The following is a 19,343-nucleotide window of genomic DNA, read 5'->3' on the forward strand; positions in this document are numbered from 1 at the left end:
AGTAAAAAATATTCTCTGAGTGATAGAATGGAATCTGTCAATTTGTTCAATGTGCAATAAGGGGAGGGGTGCTCATCTCTGGTGTGCATAGTCGTGATATGATACAAATCTATGTGAATTTTTCGAAACTATGGATGTTTCCTACATCATAGGTTTCATCAGCATTTACTTGTAATCACTGTCATCTTTTAAGTGTACCTTGCGTAAGTTTATGCTCCATTTCGTTTCAATACAGAATCTTCTGTAATAATAATAATAATAATAATAATAATAATAATAATAATAATAATAATAATAATAATAATAATAATAATAATAATAATAATAATAATAATAGTGTGTGTGTGTGTGTGTGTATTTAATGTGATTTTCACACACACATGAGTCACCTAGTGCTACCAAATTTCGTTCACAGACAGACCTTCATAGAATCGCGTGCGGAGCCGTTTTTTCGATTTTCGGCTCGGGGAAAGGATTGGTGGGGATCAAAATGTATGCACGTTATTGGGTATGTCTCAGAACGTTTGTATGCAACCAACATTGCATAGTTGTGGGCAATAGAACGGTTGTGGGAACATTCCTTCTGTAAGAACATTCTCTTTCCCTCTTTTTTCTTTTATTCAGGTTCTGAATTAAAACTCGAGAACGACGGATGCTTACAGCTAATACAAAATAAAATAACTAAAAATTGCATGAGAAGAAAGATGAGAATAAGAGAGAGAGAGAGAAATGAAACAACCGTGTCACAAAATGAACTTTTGCAGAAAATTTTGAACTTGAAACTGAATTTTCTGAGAGCTTCAGTTTCTGCATAAAATATTCGTTTCTTGGTGATAGAAGAAACGTTCCAGAAGTGTATCTTTCGTTGAAAACTTTTCAACACAGCATAATATTATGTATAACTCAAAATCGTAGAAAAACCATGAAGCTAGATTTCTGAAATAACTTATTCAGATATGGTATCTATCTTTACCAACAAAAAACTTGTGATAATATTCAAAGTACGAAGATTCCAAAGTTAAGAATATTTTGAGTGATATTTAAAATTGGAAATGTCTACTGAATGTCATAAGTATTTATCAAAAATTGTGTTTTTGCGTATGCACTAGTGCTGTTGAAATTCGTATACTGGATTCTTCTGATATTCGTTATTCGAATTGTTCGAATAACGAATATCTCTTTCGAATATTAAAGACAAATGTTGGGATATTTGAATAATTGTAACAACACTAATATGCACTGTTATACATGTTGGCCTACGAGCATCTTGGCATACGTGCCTTCATACCAGGGAGATCTCATCTTCCAGCATCCGCATACAGACCATGCTGCAACCTGTTTCTCGATTTTCTCTGACTAGTGACCACGTTCAATATCTCTATCTCTCTCTCTCTCTCTCGCTGCCAACCAACCGGTTTTGCTTCAACGGAGAGAGAAAGAGAGAGAAAAGATTAAAAGAGTGAGCAGATGTATGAAACGAGAGAGGAAAGAGGGAAAAAATCCTGCAGTTCGGTGACATGCAGTGCTACCAACTTTTGGTGCTGTTGTTTACTAGGAGCTGCGCTTGTCTCCCCGACCACATACTTGCGACATCAACCACGGTTGGCTGAACGGCGGCAGGGCAGAGGCTGAGCCGGATGCAAAAGACACCTGCCGGCCGCTTGCTCACTTTGCTGACTGATGCCATCAATTTTCATGCATAGCTTCTGACATCAACAGCCACAACATAACATGGGAATGTCCACCTGTTGACAAGTTACACGAAGAAGAAGAAGAAAAAAAGCTTCTAGTTTTAGGTAGTACCGTTTGTTTTTGTTGAAAAGTTATTTTATGTTACAAAGTTATTTCCTACTTTTGGAACAAAATGTTTCCGGGTTCTGGTGGCGCGTCATTCTTATTTCTATAAAGACAAACTTCCTATTTTTTTTTTTTTTCGGTCAGAGTAAACCTGACTTAAATTGTGTTTCTTTATATTTTTTAACTGAAAGCTACTTACAGTATTTATAGGCGAGGATGAGGAGGACCAAGGGGGTATCCACTTCTATTCTCGGAAAGGTCAGGGTAATTTCAAAAATAACAGTGGTCGTATAGAAGCAAATTCATATCTCAGAAAAATCATCTTCATGAATTTTATCGTAGTAGGCGTTAACACGTACAGTAACATGTTATAGTCTTCTTTAATACGACGAACTCATTTATCCTCCCCACCCTTTGAGAAAGGAACATTAATATTTTTCTTTTGTTTCTTTCTCTCTTTCCTTCTTTTTACGAAAGTTTAATATTTGTCTTTTTCTTTTAAAAATATTACTTGTTTGCGAGTACTTACTGACGTCTACATCGTGGTTTCCAGTTATTTGCTACAGCATCATAACTTCCTAGTAGTTGATTGGTTATCATCCCCGTTGTCCTAAAAAGAACATTTAGTTACCAATAAGAAAATAAACAAAGTGCAGCATTATAGAGAGGGAGATGTTGGCGGGATAGTATTCCAGTTACCGCTCCTTCCATTTCCGTAGCATTATTTTTATTTCTGTGGTGCATTGAAAGTAGAAACAGTCATCTACTCTTTAGTAGCATATATCGAACAAGCAGTGCTGCGTGTGTGTGGTACTTCATTTTATTCGTATATCCGTCTGAGAATTCCCTACAGTGCATTTATTCTTGCCCAAACGTGAAGTTTTACTATCCTCTCAATAAATTATAGTTAAATGTAATGGCTTTTAGGAACAGTTGCAATTTTGAAAACGTAGAATTTCATAATGTTTCATGATAATAAAACATTATCAAAATATAACGTCTTGAAATTGATTTGCCGTTACAAACCTACAGTATTTTCATTCTTTGGCCGGGAGGAGGGACATGATGGCTCGGTGGTACAGCGCTTGTCTCTGGTGTGTGGGGTCCCTGGTTCGATCCCCGACCAAGTAAGTTTGTGGGTGGACAACATCGTGTTCTTGAAGTACTCTCGTTTTCTCCCACTTTCTCATTCTACCAATTCTTAGGGCATAATCGCAAGGCATTAAACGAAAGATTTTTCTTTTTTTTCTTTTTTTTAATACTTTCGAGCGACGAAACGAAAGAAGAAAGTTTGATGACCATGAAAAACAACGGATTTACACGTTTCATGGCCCTGAAATATAATACCGAAAAAGTTATATTTCGACATCTATCTGTCTGTTCGTCCTGATGTACACTCACCTAGAGACCATTCTATTTAACGTACGCTCAACCAAATTTTGTGATCCTTCAAGATTCTTTTCGAATTTTCTTCCTACCTCTAAAAATAAGGGTGTTTAAGTAAGGGTAAAAATAAAAAAAAAAAAATGAAATTTTCTCAGAAACGATTTTGTTTATATTCCATAAATCAATTTTCTAAAAACAACCCCATGCCGTGGTATAAGTCATTTCTCTGGGAAAATCGAGGAGTAGTAGTTTATTTTGGGGGTAATTTTCTTTCGGATGATTTACTCAAAAACAACTCAGGCGATTTTGTTCATATTTCATTAATAACATGACAATTTGACATAATTCATTTGTCCTAAAAAATGTACGAGGGATGCTTTATTCTCGGGGTTGAGTTTTATTTAGACGATTTTCTCAAAAACGACTAAAGCGATTTTGTCCATATCTGGACTGCGCGGGAGAAACAGTGTAAGTCAGAAATTAGCCAAAACGAGATAAGTCAAAATTGAGTATCCATGTGTCATGCTCCACCTCCGGTTAACTTGGTATAACTCAATTCTAAACGGAGTTGAATAATCTCGTCTTGGTACTGTTAGCATAAGTTACCCATACTTAAGTTTGGTAAGATAATAAAAAAAAAATCACGTTCTGAAAACGTGTCTTTTTTGACATACTGTTTCTCCCACACAGTCTCGATATCATAAATAAATGTTTCATTAATAACATGACAGTATAACATAACTTTTTTTTTTTTTTTTTGTCCTGTAAAATGTACGAGGAGTGGTTTATTCTTGAGGTGAGTTTGTTGGGCGATTTTTTCGAAAAGCAACTCAAGCGATTTTGTTTGTACTTCATAAATTTATATTTCATTAAGAACGTGAAAATATGTCATAAATCATTCGTCATGAAAAAAAATTATGAGGATAGTTTAATCTTAAAGTGAGATTTTTGCTGACGATTTTATCAGTAACGAGTGCTACCATTTTGTTCATTTTCATAAATAAATACTTCATTAATAAATTTCATAATATTATGTAAATTATTCCTTACGGAAAAAGATCACAAAGGATAGTTTTCTCTTGGAATGAGTTTATTTCCAGATTACTTTTCCAAAAACGATACGGGTGATTTTGGTCATATTTCATAATGTTTATAAATAATTATTATACTTATAATGTTGCACATATCACTTTTGTGATATATGCACAAGGGTGGAGCAAATGTGACTGTTGTGGTGCTTATATATATATATATATATATATATATATATATATATATATATATATATATATATATATATATATATATATATATATATATATATATATATGAGCACTCTTCAATTTTAACGTCTATAAATGGATGTTGTCTTGTGCAAGAAGAGCAAATGCTAACGCGAAATACTTTGGAATATATACCATTCATATTAACATTTGCCTTTCTTTCACAAGAAAATGTCCTTTTTAAAGGCGTTAAAATTGACGAACATCTCATTTTTGCTAACAAGTGACATTGGCCCTTTTAGATCCAAGCTACAGAGATACATATATACTATTTGTTTATATGTACCACTCATAAGATTTGTTACATTGTAAATAAATATTTCATTAATAACTGCAACACATGATTTAATTTAATGAGAGCAAGAAAGTTTAGTGCAGTGGCTCATACCATTTATTACAAGTAAATTAGTAAATAGCAATTAAAAAAAAAATAATTCTCTGATTACAAAATATTTCTTAAAACATAATATATTACGTCTAAAGCTATTTGTAGCTAAAGAATCCAGGATAAAATAGAAATATTTTGACGTTCATAGTCTTTTGTGAGTTTCATCTGACTTTTCTTTAGTGTTCATCTTCTGGTCACAGATCATAGAAGAAAGTTCTTCAAAGCCTATTGTGGAGCATTGTTGCGGTGAGTCGCCTCTAGTGTTGAGTCAGGCAACCCAAACCAAACCATCCGCCAGGGCCACTTCTGTTTTTCTTCGTACGTTCTGTTTGTCGTGTGTGTGTGTGTGTGCTTGACTCAGACAGAGAACGGACCGGTTTCTCTGTTTTTCCTCGGAGCTGGCAGCGTTGTCAGATGGTGTATTCTTGTGATATCGTCCACGTAAAAGATATTCATTCCGCTGCGAGAAAGATTTGGCGCCCACGCGCTTTTCCACTCTAAATACAGTTTTTTTTTTTATCTCTCTTGGAAGAATATCTATTTTCTTTCTTTTGTATTCTTTTTAAACCTCTCTCTCGACAAGGTAAGGAGCATCTTGCCTTTAGTGAGGACTTTTTCACCTGTAAAATCAATAAATCTAATCACGGGTTAGTGTATCAACTTGAGCTCAAATCGTTATGGTGCATCTTGATTTCCCATATAAGAAGAGTGTAAATATTTTGCTTCTCTAGCAAACATATCTAATACGAAGGTGAAAATGTCGTTTAAAGTCACACAAAAAACATTGAGTAGTTAATAATAATTTGAAGAGAACGACTTGATGATGCTTGTATCATTAGTTTTTTTCTTTTTCACCCTAATATCGTCTTGGTCTTCGTAAAGACCCTGGTTTCTTGATATAGTAAGAAGTCAAGAATGCCTAATCGGTTGAATATTAGTTGACATTTGCAAGTGAATATCATGCAATAAAGTCTAAATACTCAGTTGCAGGGTTCCTACTGGTCAGGAAAGTTAAGAAAAATTATGCAAATCAGGGAAGTTCAGGGAAATTTTATAAAATATAGGCCTATGTTTTGTAACATTAATCGTATACCAATTTCAGCTTAGCCAACCATTATAATGGACGTTGTTCAGATTTTTATTGAAGGCAAGTGAAATGTACGTATGAGCAATTGATTACTATTTATCCCTATAGAATAAATGTTCTTACGTATAAATATTCACTCTTCTTTATTCCTTATTTATATGTCAGCATCATCCGACACGTGTTTTGAAAGTCAGGGAATTTATTGCCAAAGATCAGGGAAAGTCAGGGAATTTATTGCCAAAGGTCAGGGAAGTCAGGGAATTTATTGCCAAAGGTCAGGGAAAGTCAGGGAAATAGATTTCTTCAGATCAGTAGGAACCCTGAGTTGATGTATCAGCGTAAGTATCCTGATTCTCAATCAGTGAATTCACTCTAACTTCTTAATTTCTAATTTTCAATGTTCCCTTTTGAATCTCAAGCGAAAGGTTCTGGTCACACTGTCCCTGCTCTGCTGGCTTAAGCTCCCGAATAGCTGCGTTACGTAAATGGCTAAAATCTGCCTTCAGAAAGAACAGCTGAAGACAATTCTTGAACCCAATCAATAGCATTAAATTACTTTTTGCTTTGACCATTATTTTCAGCGAAATATAAATTGTCTACGAAATAGAATCATACATTTAAAATGTCAGCTATCTGTAACTCAAGTTCCCTGATAAATACAGTATTCTGAATCATCGGAGTTTTTTTTTTTTTTTTTTTTTTTTAATCTCATATATTAAATTTCTATATATGAAATTGATCTTTCTATGTCTACATGCTAGGTTCAAACTGTGAATAAATATCCTTCATTAGAATTTAAGTAGAATCTGAACTCCCTTTCTTCCCTCGATGATCGAACTTCGGATCATGTGTTTAGCCTTTGAACTTGGGAGCTCTGTGCCCATGAATGATTGTATAGATGTTGTTTTTCATTTACTAATTTGCGAATAGTAGTATTTCGTAAATAGGGATAGGGGTATAGAAATAAATTTTAAGAAACACTTCTTGTGAACTCCACCAGGTAAAACATGGCGTTTTCTTTCAAATGACTCGGATTCGCAGTCCAATAATTGTCACCCTTTATTCTAGTGTTTACTTTAGTCAGAATCACAATCAGGGCCATAGCAAGAAGTTGCTGAACTGGCGGTCATCACAGTTACAAAGTTTAAGAGGTGCAAACCGGCTGATTCCAGAAATTGTTCCTTACTTCTCTAAGGCAATGCACTGAAACCTTACCCTTTCTTATTCATTTGTTTATACGTAACGGTCACAACAACGTTAAATTGACTGGAATTTTCCACGGAGAATTACGAAATTAACTGAACAGCGCACTTTTTCTTTCCTAAATCACTATTAACCATATTATTGTGTCTCAAAGATTAAGAAAACAAAGTTTTCATTCAATTGTCTATGATTGTGGTTATGATCAGTCAAAAATGGGATTTTCAATGGTGTAAAATCTACGTCTGGTATACTTAGTGCCACAGTCAATGTCCCTGAGGTTAACTTGTACAAGAGATTAATTTATGTAGTTTCACTATACTAACTCACGGTGATATCTACAAAATTGAACAATTTCACCTGCATATTTGAATTATCTGAAACTACCAAAAAATCAATAATATTTTTCTGTATTACTCTATAAATTGTGCCCACTGAAAGCTATTAAAATTAATAAGCAGAAAGTAAAATGTTAGAAAACTTGGCAATTACCCAGTCATAGTTTTTCAAATAGTCTTAACCAGGCCCGTATTTATATATTGTGTGCCCCTGTGCTCTAAATAGTTTTCCACCCCCCTCTAAAACGACCAATATTATAGTTGAATTTATAGTTTTGGGGGTCGCTGAGATGAATACTGACAGTTAATCCAATTCAACTTCACGGTCATAATCCGTGATTTTATAAGTAATTAATTTTAAAAGTAATCAAAAACGACAGATATTAGTGTTGAATTCATAGTTTCCGAGGTCGCTGAGTTTAATGGTATCAGTTTTCATAATGTTCAAGTTCATCCTCACTCCTGGGTGAGGTGGGAGAGGATGACTTCTTAAAAATAATCAGATAAGCTAGCTGATTAGTAATACTGTAATTAGCGCGAATTAAACACATTAACATATTTTCTCCCGCTTGCGTGGGGCTCTTCGGGTTGTTAGTTTTAAATGTTACTTTATTGGAAATCTTAAAAAAAAAAAAATCAAAATTTTGCCGCCCCCAAATTCTGCCGCCCTGTGCTCGAGCATAGAATAGCACTTATGTAAATACGGGCCTGGTCGTAACAAATAATTTATGTATCCACCCTTATAATTTGACTGTTCATCAAGTATTAATGTATAGTACATATGAAGAGGAAATTTTCCTCGAATTCCTTACAAGGAAAATCGTGTTTTCTTGGAATTACTGAAATAATGTAATTACAGAAGAAAGCAAAATTCATCGAAGTCTTTTCTAAAAACCACATATAGTATGTGTATGCTTTACTCTAGCTTCTGTTGAATCCCACGATATGGTGCACTACACACAAGAAGCTTTTGGCGTTTTTCGGCACTTGGTAGATAGACGCTTCCAAAGAAAGAAGAAAAAGAAAAAAATGGTTCTTTTCGACACGCACAGGTTGGGAATTTTGCTTGCGGTCATCATCTATTCACACACAGAGAATCCCAGAGAGAGAGAGAGAAAAGAAGAAAATAGCTTGATATGAGCATTCAACAAAAATAAAGTAAAATGAAAAGAAAAGGCATTCAGAAATACTTTCCTAATTGATGAATAGTCAGAGAATAAAACTTAAAGAAAGAAATATTCAGGATAGGATATTCTAGCAGATTTTCTGTACTGTAGCTAGTATAACTGTTTTCCTTGATTATACATATAATCAACATTCTTGAATAACCGTTAAAGTTTACAAGCCATAAATATAGTTTTCCATATTCGGAGGCATTTCTGTCTATGACCATAAGAAATCAAGGAGTATTAGTTGCATATATATATATATATATATATATATATATATATATATATATATATATATATATATATATATATATATATATATATATATATATATATATATATAATATGGGTGAATCTATAAATACGCAGTGGAGTATAGTTATTTTACACGTGACATTTCTAATCTTAATTGTCAATCTGTTCACCTGTTAATTCAAGTTGCCCATATATTGTTTCTAACTACATAGAGGAATTGGTCAACTATAGTGGCTTGCCCCTCTAGGCTAGGTGAACCTTGTTCAGGCAGCATACTCCAACAACGTTTCCAAAATTCAGACAAGCTTCCAGTTGAAGGGTAAGAGGAAAAAACAAGGATTGTCCACGTGTGTGCTTTAACGGGTGCTTTGCCCTGTCTGTTGATGACTCTTGGTATTATTTGACTGTATATGACATGCATGCGTAGATGTACATATGTCTAAAAAAAGGGGGGGGGCAGAAGATTTGACTAACCCTATTCATTTTGTACGCGGTTTACAATATTAAAACGTCGTTTTCTCGAAAATACAGTTTTGTGACAATCCTTTTTTTTTTTCTTACCCTTCAGTTGGAAATACGAAAAACTGACATAATAACGATCACATGACCGATGAACATAATCCAATATAAATTGATAACTATTTGAAATCGTAATCCGTTATGATGCCATTATACTTCAGATGGCAAAATATTGGCAAAATTCTTATTTGGTAATGGATGATTTTAAATTTAACTTGACACTAAATATGTATTTTATATTATTCGACAGATTCATTTTATCATATTATTTATTATGATTTCATTATCATTTCATCAAAGTATATGTTAGCTTGAGCGCACTAGAACGAAGACTTGAGCCTTTGAGAGGCAAAAATTCGCTACTATACTTACTATATACTCTGTTGAATTTTCCAATTGTTTTAAACGAATAAAAGTCATAGTAGAATACTCGTAGTTGTCCAGTAAGGTGACATAATTAAAAAAATACAACTACCGGAATAATATTTATCTTGCTGTGCATATAGCATATATTCGTAGCTATTATATGAATATTTTGCATTTTTGGTTAAGAGATAAATAATCCTCATGGGTTTAATGTAACTACTGACATTTATAAGCATATTTAAAACAAGTGAAAAGTGCTGTTACAATGTCAACAACTGTTTCTATCTAATAAAGTCGCTTGCTATGAATATAATTAAATCGCAATCAGGTTAACAAGTTTTGATTTAAACTTCGCGTAGCAAAAGGTTTCCATATTCTCACGGCGTATTAGTTGGATTTGTAGAAATAAATGTATTTATACTGTATTTGGTAGAATTGAATGTAATTGTATTAGTAAATTCTTGACTTGTATTAGTAAATTGTATTAGTAAATTAGGTTACGTCTTAAAATAAATAGAGCAGGCAAGGGAGACAAGGCATCGGATAGAGCTGGAACACGAAACTGGTGACAATTTTGTGAATATCGTGGTGAAACATTATTAATTGCCTATGTAATTGATTGTTTTCTCCAATTTCTTTAGATGGACAATATATCTATTAATGTCATTAATTTATTAAAATAATTTCGAATTGCAATTTTAAAATATTAGGTTAAATTTATTCCTGCCTTTAGAAGGTGCCTAAAATTAAACACTAGTATAAAAATAAATTTTAGATTGATTGTATAAAGTAAAGTTGTCAGTGATTTTTGCGACACTATTTACGTGTTGCGTTTTCTTTGATTTGTTGCCAGCACATTTTGAGTTGTACAGAAGGTCATACATTTAATTTATGTTACAAGTAAAAAGAAACAAAATTCTGGATCCATTGTATGAGATTATAATTAGTTACATTTTACAATGCGGGATTGTACGGGTGCTAATTTAGCTGGATAGTATTTTTATTCTGTGTGCAAACACAATTTGCATTTATATAACGACATTTTTTTTTTTTTTTTTTTTTTTATTCATTACAGAATGGAAAGTTACTGTAAGACATAAAATCTAAAATTTGGCATTTATGCTCTGTAGACTTGAAGCACCGTTTAGCCTTAACAGTTGTCAGTATTAGGTATTATAGGATGTGAGTATAGTATCTTTTTAAATAGAGCTGAAGCTTCTGTATTATACGATCACGTCATTCGTTAGATATGACTTTAGAAACATAATGATTTGCTTTAAAACAATCACACATAAACAAGAACTTCCAACACTGAGAACTGGGAAAGATGATGTATTGCGTGAGGTTTCATCTCGTGCTGTCGAATCAAATCTCAGACGAGAATCTTTTTTCTCTTGAGGCAACAAACCAAAGGACGCCGCTGGAAGCACACAGACATAGCCGATCGGATGGCATGGTTAGATCCCTTCATCACAAACATTGTAGCCTATTTTGTTCTCCCATTTTTCCTCTTCCCCTCGAGAGAATAACAATTGTTCCATTTTCTAAGCTGAAGGGAAGGTTATAGGATTTGTAGCTTAGTAACCAACCCACTCATTACTGGGATCTATAGGTCTACCTGTTTTTCTCTTTTTTTAAACTTGTATTACACTTTGGTTGTCTCCGCCCCCTTATTTCTAGAGCGCCCAAGAAAAGCAGTCTCTTCAGATTAACTTCGTGTGTATGTGTGTGTGTGAGTGCAGAGTGCACCATATGGTACCCCATCAAAGCATACAACCACCCTAACAAAACTAGTGGATATTATCTTCTTTTAATTGATTATTTGTTTGTTCAGAAGCAGTATAATAGCTTAATAATAATAGCACTATTCAACACTAGAGGATTCGTTCTGTACAACAATTTAATATATTGTTATTATACAAAGAAAGATAAACAAGTAAATATTTCTGCTTCTGTTATTATTATTAAATTATCTTAGAAAATTTGTTATGATAACTTTCATGAGACTTTGTTGAGTTTCCATGGGATCTGTTCTACTGTCGTATGACAAATTTTGTCACGTAGAAAATTCGTACCTAGATATTATGAAGCTTATTACAATTTATAGCAAAATAAAGCACAGTTGTTTGAAAACTTTTGATACTGAAGTAAATTAAACCAAAAATACTGCTGACAGTTTTGGAAGAACGTGTTATTTTTTTCCTCAGACCAGGTACAATAAGCATTAACATTTTCTAGTTATTCGAAATAAAATTCACGCCAACTTACGTCTTTCATACCAGTATCAACTGAAAACACAAATATTCAAGCTTGAAGAACATAACACCGTACAATATAGAAAGTACAATGAAAGGGGAAAGTGAGCTCTTTGGATATATGATAGAAAAGCTTCATGAAGCTATGGTATGATAATGGCATCATAGTTCACAGCTGAAAATACCGTCCAAAAATCTTTATCTTTATTTGCTAGCACTTTCTTATGGATAAAAACTCTAGCACTCTCTAGATGGATAAAAACACGAGTTTGTATTCTATTTTAAGCAGTACATCTCTTATTCTCTACCTTCGATGCTGAAATGTAACGTTAAATCAAATGCAAATTTTAATATTACCTTTTACTATGCAGTTACTTTGAAAGAAATGAAGGAAAAAGTGGAAATTTCTTCTTGGTAGTTGTTAAACATTTGCTGCTGAATCTCGTGTACGAAATTCGTATAGCTCTACGTGTAAATATTCATGTTCTAACTTAGCATATTAAGCAGTTGTATTTTAAATTTTATTTATAATAATCAGTTTGATAAATTAAAAATTTAGAAGTTTTAGTGTTGTTAATAAATTTACGTTCAAACTGCCTTCCAGGCTTATCAAAATTTCTCATATCCAAAGTCGAAACGTCTATCTCAAACGTTTGTTGTTTTACGGCATAACGAACAAGCCTGTGATCCATCTACGTAGATATACATAACCTAACGCTACTGTGATGCATGCAGAAATATAATCTTTGATTTAGATTATGGTATGTGATTTGCAATTACCAACTATGATACTGGTGCTTGTATATTGATAGTTTTATTTATTTATTTAGTTAATTAGTTATTTGATATTTTGTAATTTCAAATTCTTGTTGCTCAGTTTTAAAATTGTCTAATATAACTGTATTTGAGCTAAATAGATAAAATAATACGTCATTGTATTCGTTATTGAAAATAAACTTTTTCGGACTTAGGTTAAACACATTTTATTCTTTAAACATCATTTTAATAGTTCATGCTTGAACTTGTCTTTCGTTCTCAAATTCAGAATAACACTTTAATTCAATGTATACAACACTAATGAGAAAAAGACAAGTAATAAATAGTTAACCTTAGACATCTATCTCTTTGACATATTGTGCTTAATTGAAATCTTTTATATAATGCTATTAATCTTAGAGTCATTATTAACATGGAAATTCGTTACTATGAACATATATTGCAAGGCCTGTATGGTTATGGTACGAAAAATTATTTGAGAAACTCCAAAATGCCATAGAAACGTATTACCCTTTCCAATTTGTCAAATTTGTAGAAATAAGTGTATCCATCCCTTTAGAAAGTTCCATCATTTTTATGTAAGATAAGCAGAAGATCAATATAATATAACATATTAAACTACCGGAATAATCCTCGATATGTAAGCAATTTATTTCACTTTTGCATTTGTGTAGCCGGGCAGACGAAAATATTGTGGTAATAAAATGCTTATGTCGAGGACTATTAAAACTTTTATTATATTTCATATCAAAAAGGACTTTAACATTTAATAAGAATTCGTAAAGAAATTGGGTACAATTTTAACGCTTCAACGAAAACAATCAACTCAAGCAAAAAAAAAGTAAAACACTATGACCAAGTGGTGCATACTACATATATTTTCCAAAAGCCAAAAGAGTTCATTATCATTTTGTAAATAGTACGCGTCGTTGTTAATCTTTTACTTATTTCCTATTTTTGAAGTGTTGAAACGTCATCCAATTACTTTAGATTTTCTCCTTACTTGTTGATATACTAGTGATGTCTGTAGTCAGACAGACAGACCAAAATATCACTGTGATGATAAAATGCTTCCACATCAAGGATTATTAAAATATTTCATTATATTCCATTTCATAAAGTCATTGTATTATTACTTCCTAGTTGCATTTCTGTTATTTCAAAAATGTTTATGTGATACATCTAAACTTGATAGGCCAAGTAACTGTTGTGGCATTATAATAACCTTAGGATTGATTGATTTTTTTCTAGCTTTGATATATTGTATATGTAGCATGCATATTATATGGTTTTCTAGTCACTGTATTTGTTTAATATATTATGTTCTTCTTTTCCAGATACATTCACTCGAAAGAGAAGCCTTTCAAGTGTTCAGAATGTGGCAAAGGCTTTTGTCAGTCGAGGACGTTGGCTGTTCACAAAATTCTTCACATGGAAGAGTCTCCACACAAATGTCCAGTCTGCAGTCGCAGCTTCAACCAAAGGAGCAATCTAAAGACTCATCTCCTCACACATACAGACCATAAACCATACGAATGCACAAGTTGTGGGAAAGTATTCAGAAGAAATTGTGACCTTAGGAGACATGCACTTACACATGCTGTAGGGGACGTTCCTCCTGAAGTTTCTGGGCTCAATTCTTCTCCGTCTTCCTCATCATCAAGTGCTCAACCACCACGATTGGTGGCCGGCAACGCTCCCGAAACTATTCACAAAGACATTCCTTCAGGGTCTTCTGGAATTGGTTCCAGTCATTCCAGCTTAGATGCACCTGGACCTAGCTCCAGTGCCAGTAGTTCTAGTAGTGGTGCATCAAGTTCTTTAGCTTCTAGGGAAGACCTCTTCCGTTCTCAATATCCACATTTAGCTAGAACGTCTGCAATTCGGTGTGCTCCTCCATATATGAGAATAGATTTGGACCCGCATATTCGGCGCGAAAGTGGATCGTCTTCTTTAAAACCGGCTACTGTTACTAGTAATGAGGGAGCAACAAATATTGACAGTGAGCGAAGAAGGCCGGATCACGAACCGCCGCGAACAATATTTGAAATTCCGTCATCATCTTCACGAAGACCTTCCACCCCGTTAGTCCCATTAGCCCCTGAAACATCCTCATCAACGTCAACTGCAGTCTCTGGATCGTCCCCAGCCCAAAGCACTAGTAGTAGCAGTAGCAATAGTCATCCACAGTCGTGTTCAAGTAATAGTAACGCTACTGCTAGTAGCACTAGTAGTAATCATAATGGGAACAGTAGTGACGGTAACAGCAATAAGAAAGAGACATCATCGTCATCATCAGTTCCACCTCCCCCTCCTCCTCCACGAAATCCACCCAAACTTCATGGATTCAGTATAGAAGAAATAATGAGACGGTGAGCAATAGTGTGTGAAGTTCAGTTTATATACCAAACAATAATAAGTAATCATGGTTGTATTTTGTACATTTTATTGATCTCTGTGATACAATCAACAGTACGTCGTTATCCCTAGTTGACATATGAGCTGGTTGTATACTGTAAAATTTACGTAGTTGCTGATCAGCTGGTGACATGTTGCAAACTAAAGCTTCACACTGAATTGATAAAAGCTACTTTCCTTATCATATAAAAGTAAAATTAATTTTTAAATATAAACTCTTATGAATACACGCACATTTCAATAATCGTAGCCTACTTGTCTCATGTTTATATTGTATAATTGAAATTCAAACCGATATATTATATCTTCAATATTACTCTTGTATTTTAGTCTAGTACGTCGACTTTGAATGCAACTAGCTTGCTTAAGTACCGGTTCTGTTATTTTTGACTCTCGTATACTTTATGTCGTGCTTAAGTCAGAAAGTTACAGGAGTGAATAAGATAAAGCGTACTGTAAATGTAATATTTAAGTTAATAGTGTACAAAGAATCTATCATTGTAACAAAAATAATAGACAAAAATATGTAAAGTTTTCAAATAAATAGGATCATCGAATAAGAAACTGGAATAAGAAATAGAAATAAATATTTTAGTGGAGTACACTAAAACTATGTATTAGTGTGTAATTTCAGTTGTTATCTCGTTGTTTCTTTATATATTTATAGATGTAAAATATTTTTCTATTTCCTTATTTTCCATACGTAATAGTTATTATTGCAAATAGACATATACTTGTGTGTGTTCATGCTTTTCATAATTTTATGAAAACATTTTTCCCTTTATATTATGAAGTTTTATTAACATTACATATCGATATGTATCACTTTGATCTATTGATTTTTTAAAAAAAATGTATATTTAATGCGTGGTCACTGGCTGATCCTCGAACAAAATTATTTCACTGAGAATTTGTAAATCTAGGGTTACCCCAATCTTTCCTTATGTGTGTTCTTGCTTGTATCGTTCCGAGAAAAAAAATCCCGAGTAAAACAAAATATTGATTTTGTTCTGTACAATACTTATTTGTTGTTTTGTAAATAATAAGAAAGAAATGTGATGATTGTCAGTGATTTATGTGATTTCAGTCAAAAATGGTGCGACGTAAGAAAACATTCTGTAAATATATAATCTATAAAAAATACTGATAGCGCTATTGATCTCTTAGCCAATGTGCAAGAAGTTACGAATACTTGAGTTTTAACTTTCTGCATGATAGAAACCATGATCTTGAGAGTGAACAAAGGAGAAGAGTCGAAATGTGAATATATTGTGTGAAAAAAGATTCGCTTTTGTTATAGTCATCATCCAAATATTTTTAATTCTATATGTAATGTGTTTGTGTCTCATTTCATGTTTGTCACTATATATATATACTAGATACCTGCACGGGTCGGGCTTGGGCTGGCCGACTGTGTTATTTCTTTGAACCGGGCGGGCTTGGGCGGGCCGACACTGATTTCTCTTCAGGTCGGACCGGGCTGGGGCCGACTAATTGCAATTCTTTAATAATTATTGACTTTCGTTAAACAATAATTGGAATAAAACCAAACGTTGAAGAAGTGTGCCCATGAAAAATGTTAGAAAGAATGCATTAGCTATTTACAGTTTATGTTGCTTAGCGGCTCCACTTTCACTATAGAGGATTGCAGGCATTGCGCGATAAATTGAGCTCTGACCTTGACCTTCACTGAGCCCAAAATATGACAAGAAGGGATGGGAAAGTTTTGCCTGTCGCTAAACAATATTGCCATCGTCACTTTATGCTAAAATCAATTAAGTTAGATTTTTGTTACAGGAAATGGAGTTTTTGTTCTCTCGATGACAGGCAAAGTTCTAGGAGGCAATGGTACCATTCGGGAGGCAAGCGTCAGGTTGTGAACCAGAGTTTAGAAAATGTTTCTGAGGGTTAGGTCAAGTTTAATACTAAATTTTGAGAAAGATTGAGGCTCGAGCTAAATTTTCGGACCGGGTTCGGGCCAAAAACTTTTAAAATTTATCGGGCCTGGCTTGGGCCAAGAATTTTAAAAAACTTATCGGGCCGGGCCGGGCTCGGGCCGAAAATCTCCAAAACTTTTCGGGCCCGGGCTGGGCCGATCCTAGGTACTTTCGGGCAGGATTGGGCTCGGGCCGAAACATTCGGCCCGTGCAGGTCTCTAATATATACCTAGGTATATATTTTGTACATATTACATTTCATTTGAGTATGCGTGTGTGAGGGAGGGCAAATATCAAATCCCTCCTTTATTGTTACTTGTCTGCGTCTCAACGCTATTGTCTGGTGAAGCTCACTAAAGAATGTGGTATATATATATATATATAAATAAATGTTGGATTTAAAATATGCTGTCTATGTTTATTTGTTTTATCTTTCTCGTAAGTAATATTTTTATCAAGTAAGTGTTACGGAAATTAAAAAAAAAAAAAAAAAAAAAAAAGCTAAGAAAACATACAGAACTGTGAGAAACGAATTTAGAAATTGAACCACTCAATATAAAAATGACTTAAACATGTCTAAGTTATTTTGCAACGAATTATGATTTGTATATGTACAAACAGTTCAAATATAATGTAAACCTTTTTTCACTTTCAGTAACGTTATTCCCGAGCCTATAATGAAAGTATGAAAAATATATTTTCTTTTAATTTTTTATTTTCTTTTTCAATATGAGTTAAGAGCATGATGAAGCGACACTGTTAATTTTTTGTATTTCTCCATCTGTCACAATTCAAATTAAGTTTGCTCGTAATGGTAGCTTAATTAATATGACTATGAGTTACAGAAAACTAGTATGCATTATCACAATATCAAGAGAACGTAATTTCGCTTCGGAGATGGCAGTGCTTACTTCTTTAAAACGCTATCTTCTTAGTAGACCTGGATTTTACTTCAAAGCTATATAAAATATTTATTTAATTTGAAATTTCAATGTCAAAATAATTTACGTTGTTAGTCAGAATACAGTTTGGTAAAGACATTTAGGAAAAAGGAATATTTTGTATAGTATTCTGAGACATATTCTAGTATTACCTGCTGACAGATTACATTCACTATGATATTCTTATATAAATACGTACATGTTAATTGTATTTCCACGTAAAATCTGATTAGCATTTTTTTAAATTAAGTGTTCTGTCTTTTGACAGATCCTGGATTTTTTTTTTTTTTTTTTTTTTTTAATCTGGAAATGTTTCTTCCACATTTCTCGATTTTCAGCTTTCTATTTTAATTCCCAATATTTTCATCTACATTTCTATTTGGAAAAAGAAAAAGCTAGTATACGAACAAATGGTAAATACTAGAGGATCCTAGGGTTGCAACTTGCTTGATATTCCAGATCAATTGTTCGCAATGTGCTTGTGGAAAATATTGAAATGAAAGGAAATCGTTAACTTTTCTGTCCCACGGTTATGCCGGCAAATCTAAAGGAGACGGTGATACTGAGAAATGAAGGAAATGGTAAAATAAAAAAAGTGGGAGGAAGCGGGAGAACTCCGAGAAAATCCACGCACACGGCGTTTGTTGGAAAATATTGTGTGTAAAAATACATATACATACTATATACACAGATTTCTTCTGTTAACTAAAGGCTGGTATGATAATGAAGGAATAAATCTGAGCTGATTCTGTAAAAAAAAAAAAAAAAAAAAAAAAGTACAATACGTCGATACCTGAATTTTTCCTGTTTCGTGTAATTGAAATGCAATACACGATTATACTCTTCGGCTAAAGAAAACAGATGAAATGGTGACAATTGATAGGACAAAATGGCCACCAATAAATCCACATATGTAATCAGGGTTCGAATCTGCAAACATCCGCTTTAATTGTCAGCTCTTTAGTGCTGCCCCACTGTATTCCTGTTACACTTTGATCATGCTGTGCTCAGCAGTATGAAAGAATTCCTTATGATTAAATTCTCTGATCTTAAGAATTCGAATTTTAAGTAACAAGATACAGCATTTCAATATTTTTTGACAATGTGCTTCCTCAAACATTTTTTCTTAACTTTTAGAAACAGATAAAACAACGCACTGTGTGTAGATATAATATTTTTCCCACAAGCAAATAAACATAGTTTGATAATGGTGACAAGCATGGGAAT

At 33.4% G+C, this 19,343-nt stretch overlaps 1 protein-coding gene across 2 annotated transcripts in view; it reads left to right on the top strand.

Annotated features, from left to right (window-relative positions):
* Positions 1–17,581, top strand: part of LOC145683898 (uncharacterized) — a 78,133-nt gene extending 60,552 nt beyond the window's left edge. For both annotated transcript variants that reach the window (XM_081755553.1, XM_081755552.1), the window contains exon 3: positions 14,158–17,581. In XM_081755553.1, coding sequence (XP_081611679.1) covers positions 14,158–15,196 — 1,039 coding nt within the window. In that variant the 3' untranslated portion in view covers positions 15,197–17,581. The remainder of the gene's footprint in view (positions 1–14,157) is intronic.
* Positions 17,582–19,343: the final 1,762 nt, after the last annotated feature.

This window comes from Thermobia domestica, chromosome 4 (assembly GCF_964235325.1).
Source record: "Thermobia domestica chromosome 4, izTheDome1.hap1.1, whole genome shotgun sequence".
Classification (NCBI taxonomy): domain Eukaryota; kingdom Metazoa; phylum Arthropoda; class Insecta; order Zygentoma; family Lepismatidae; genus Thermobia; species Thermobia domestica.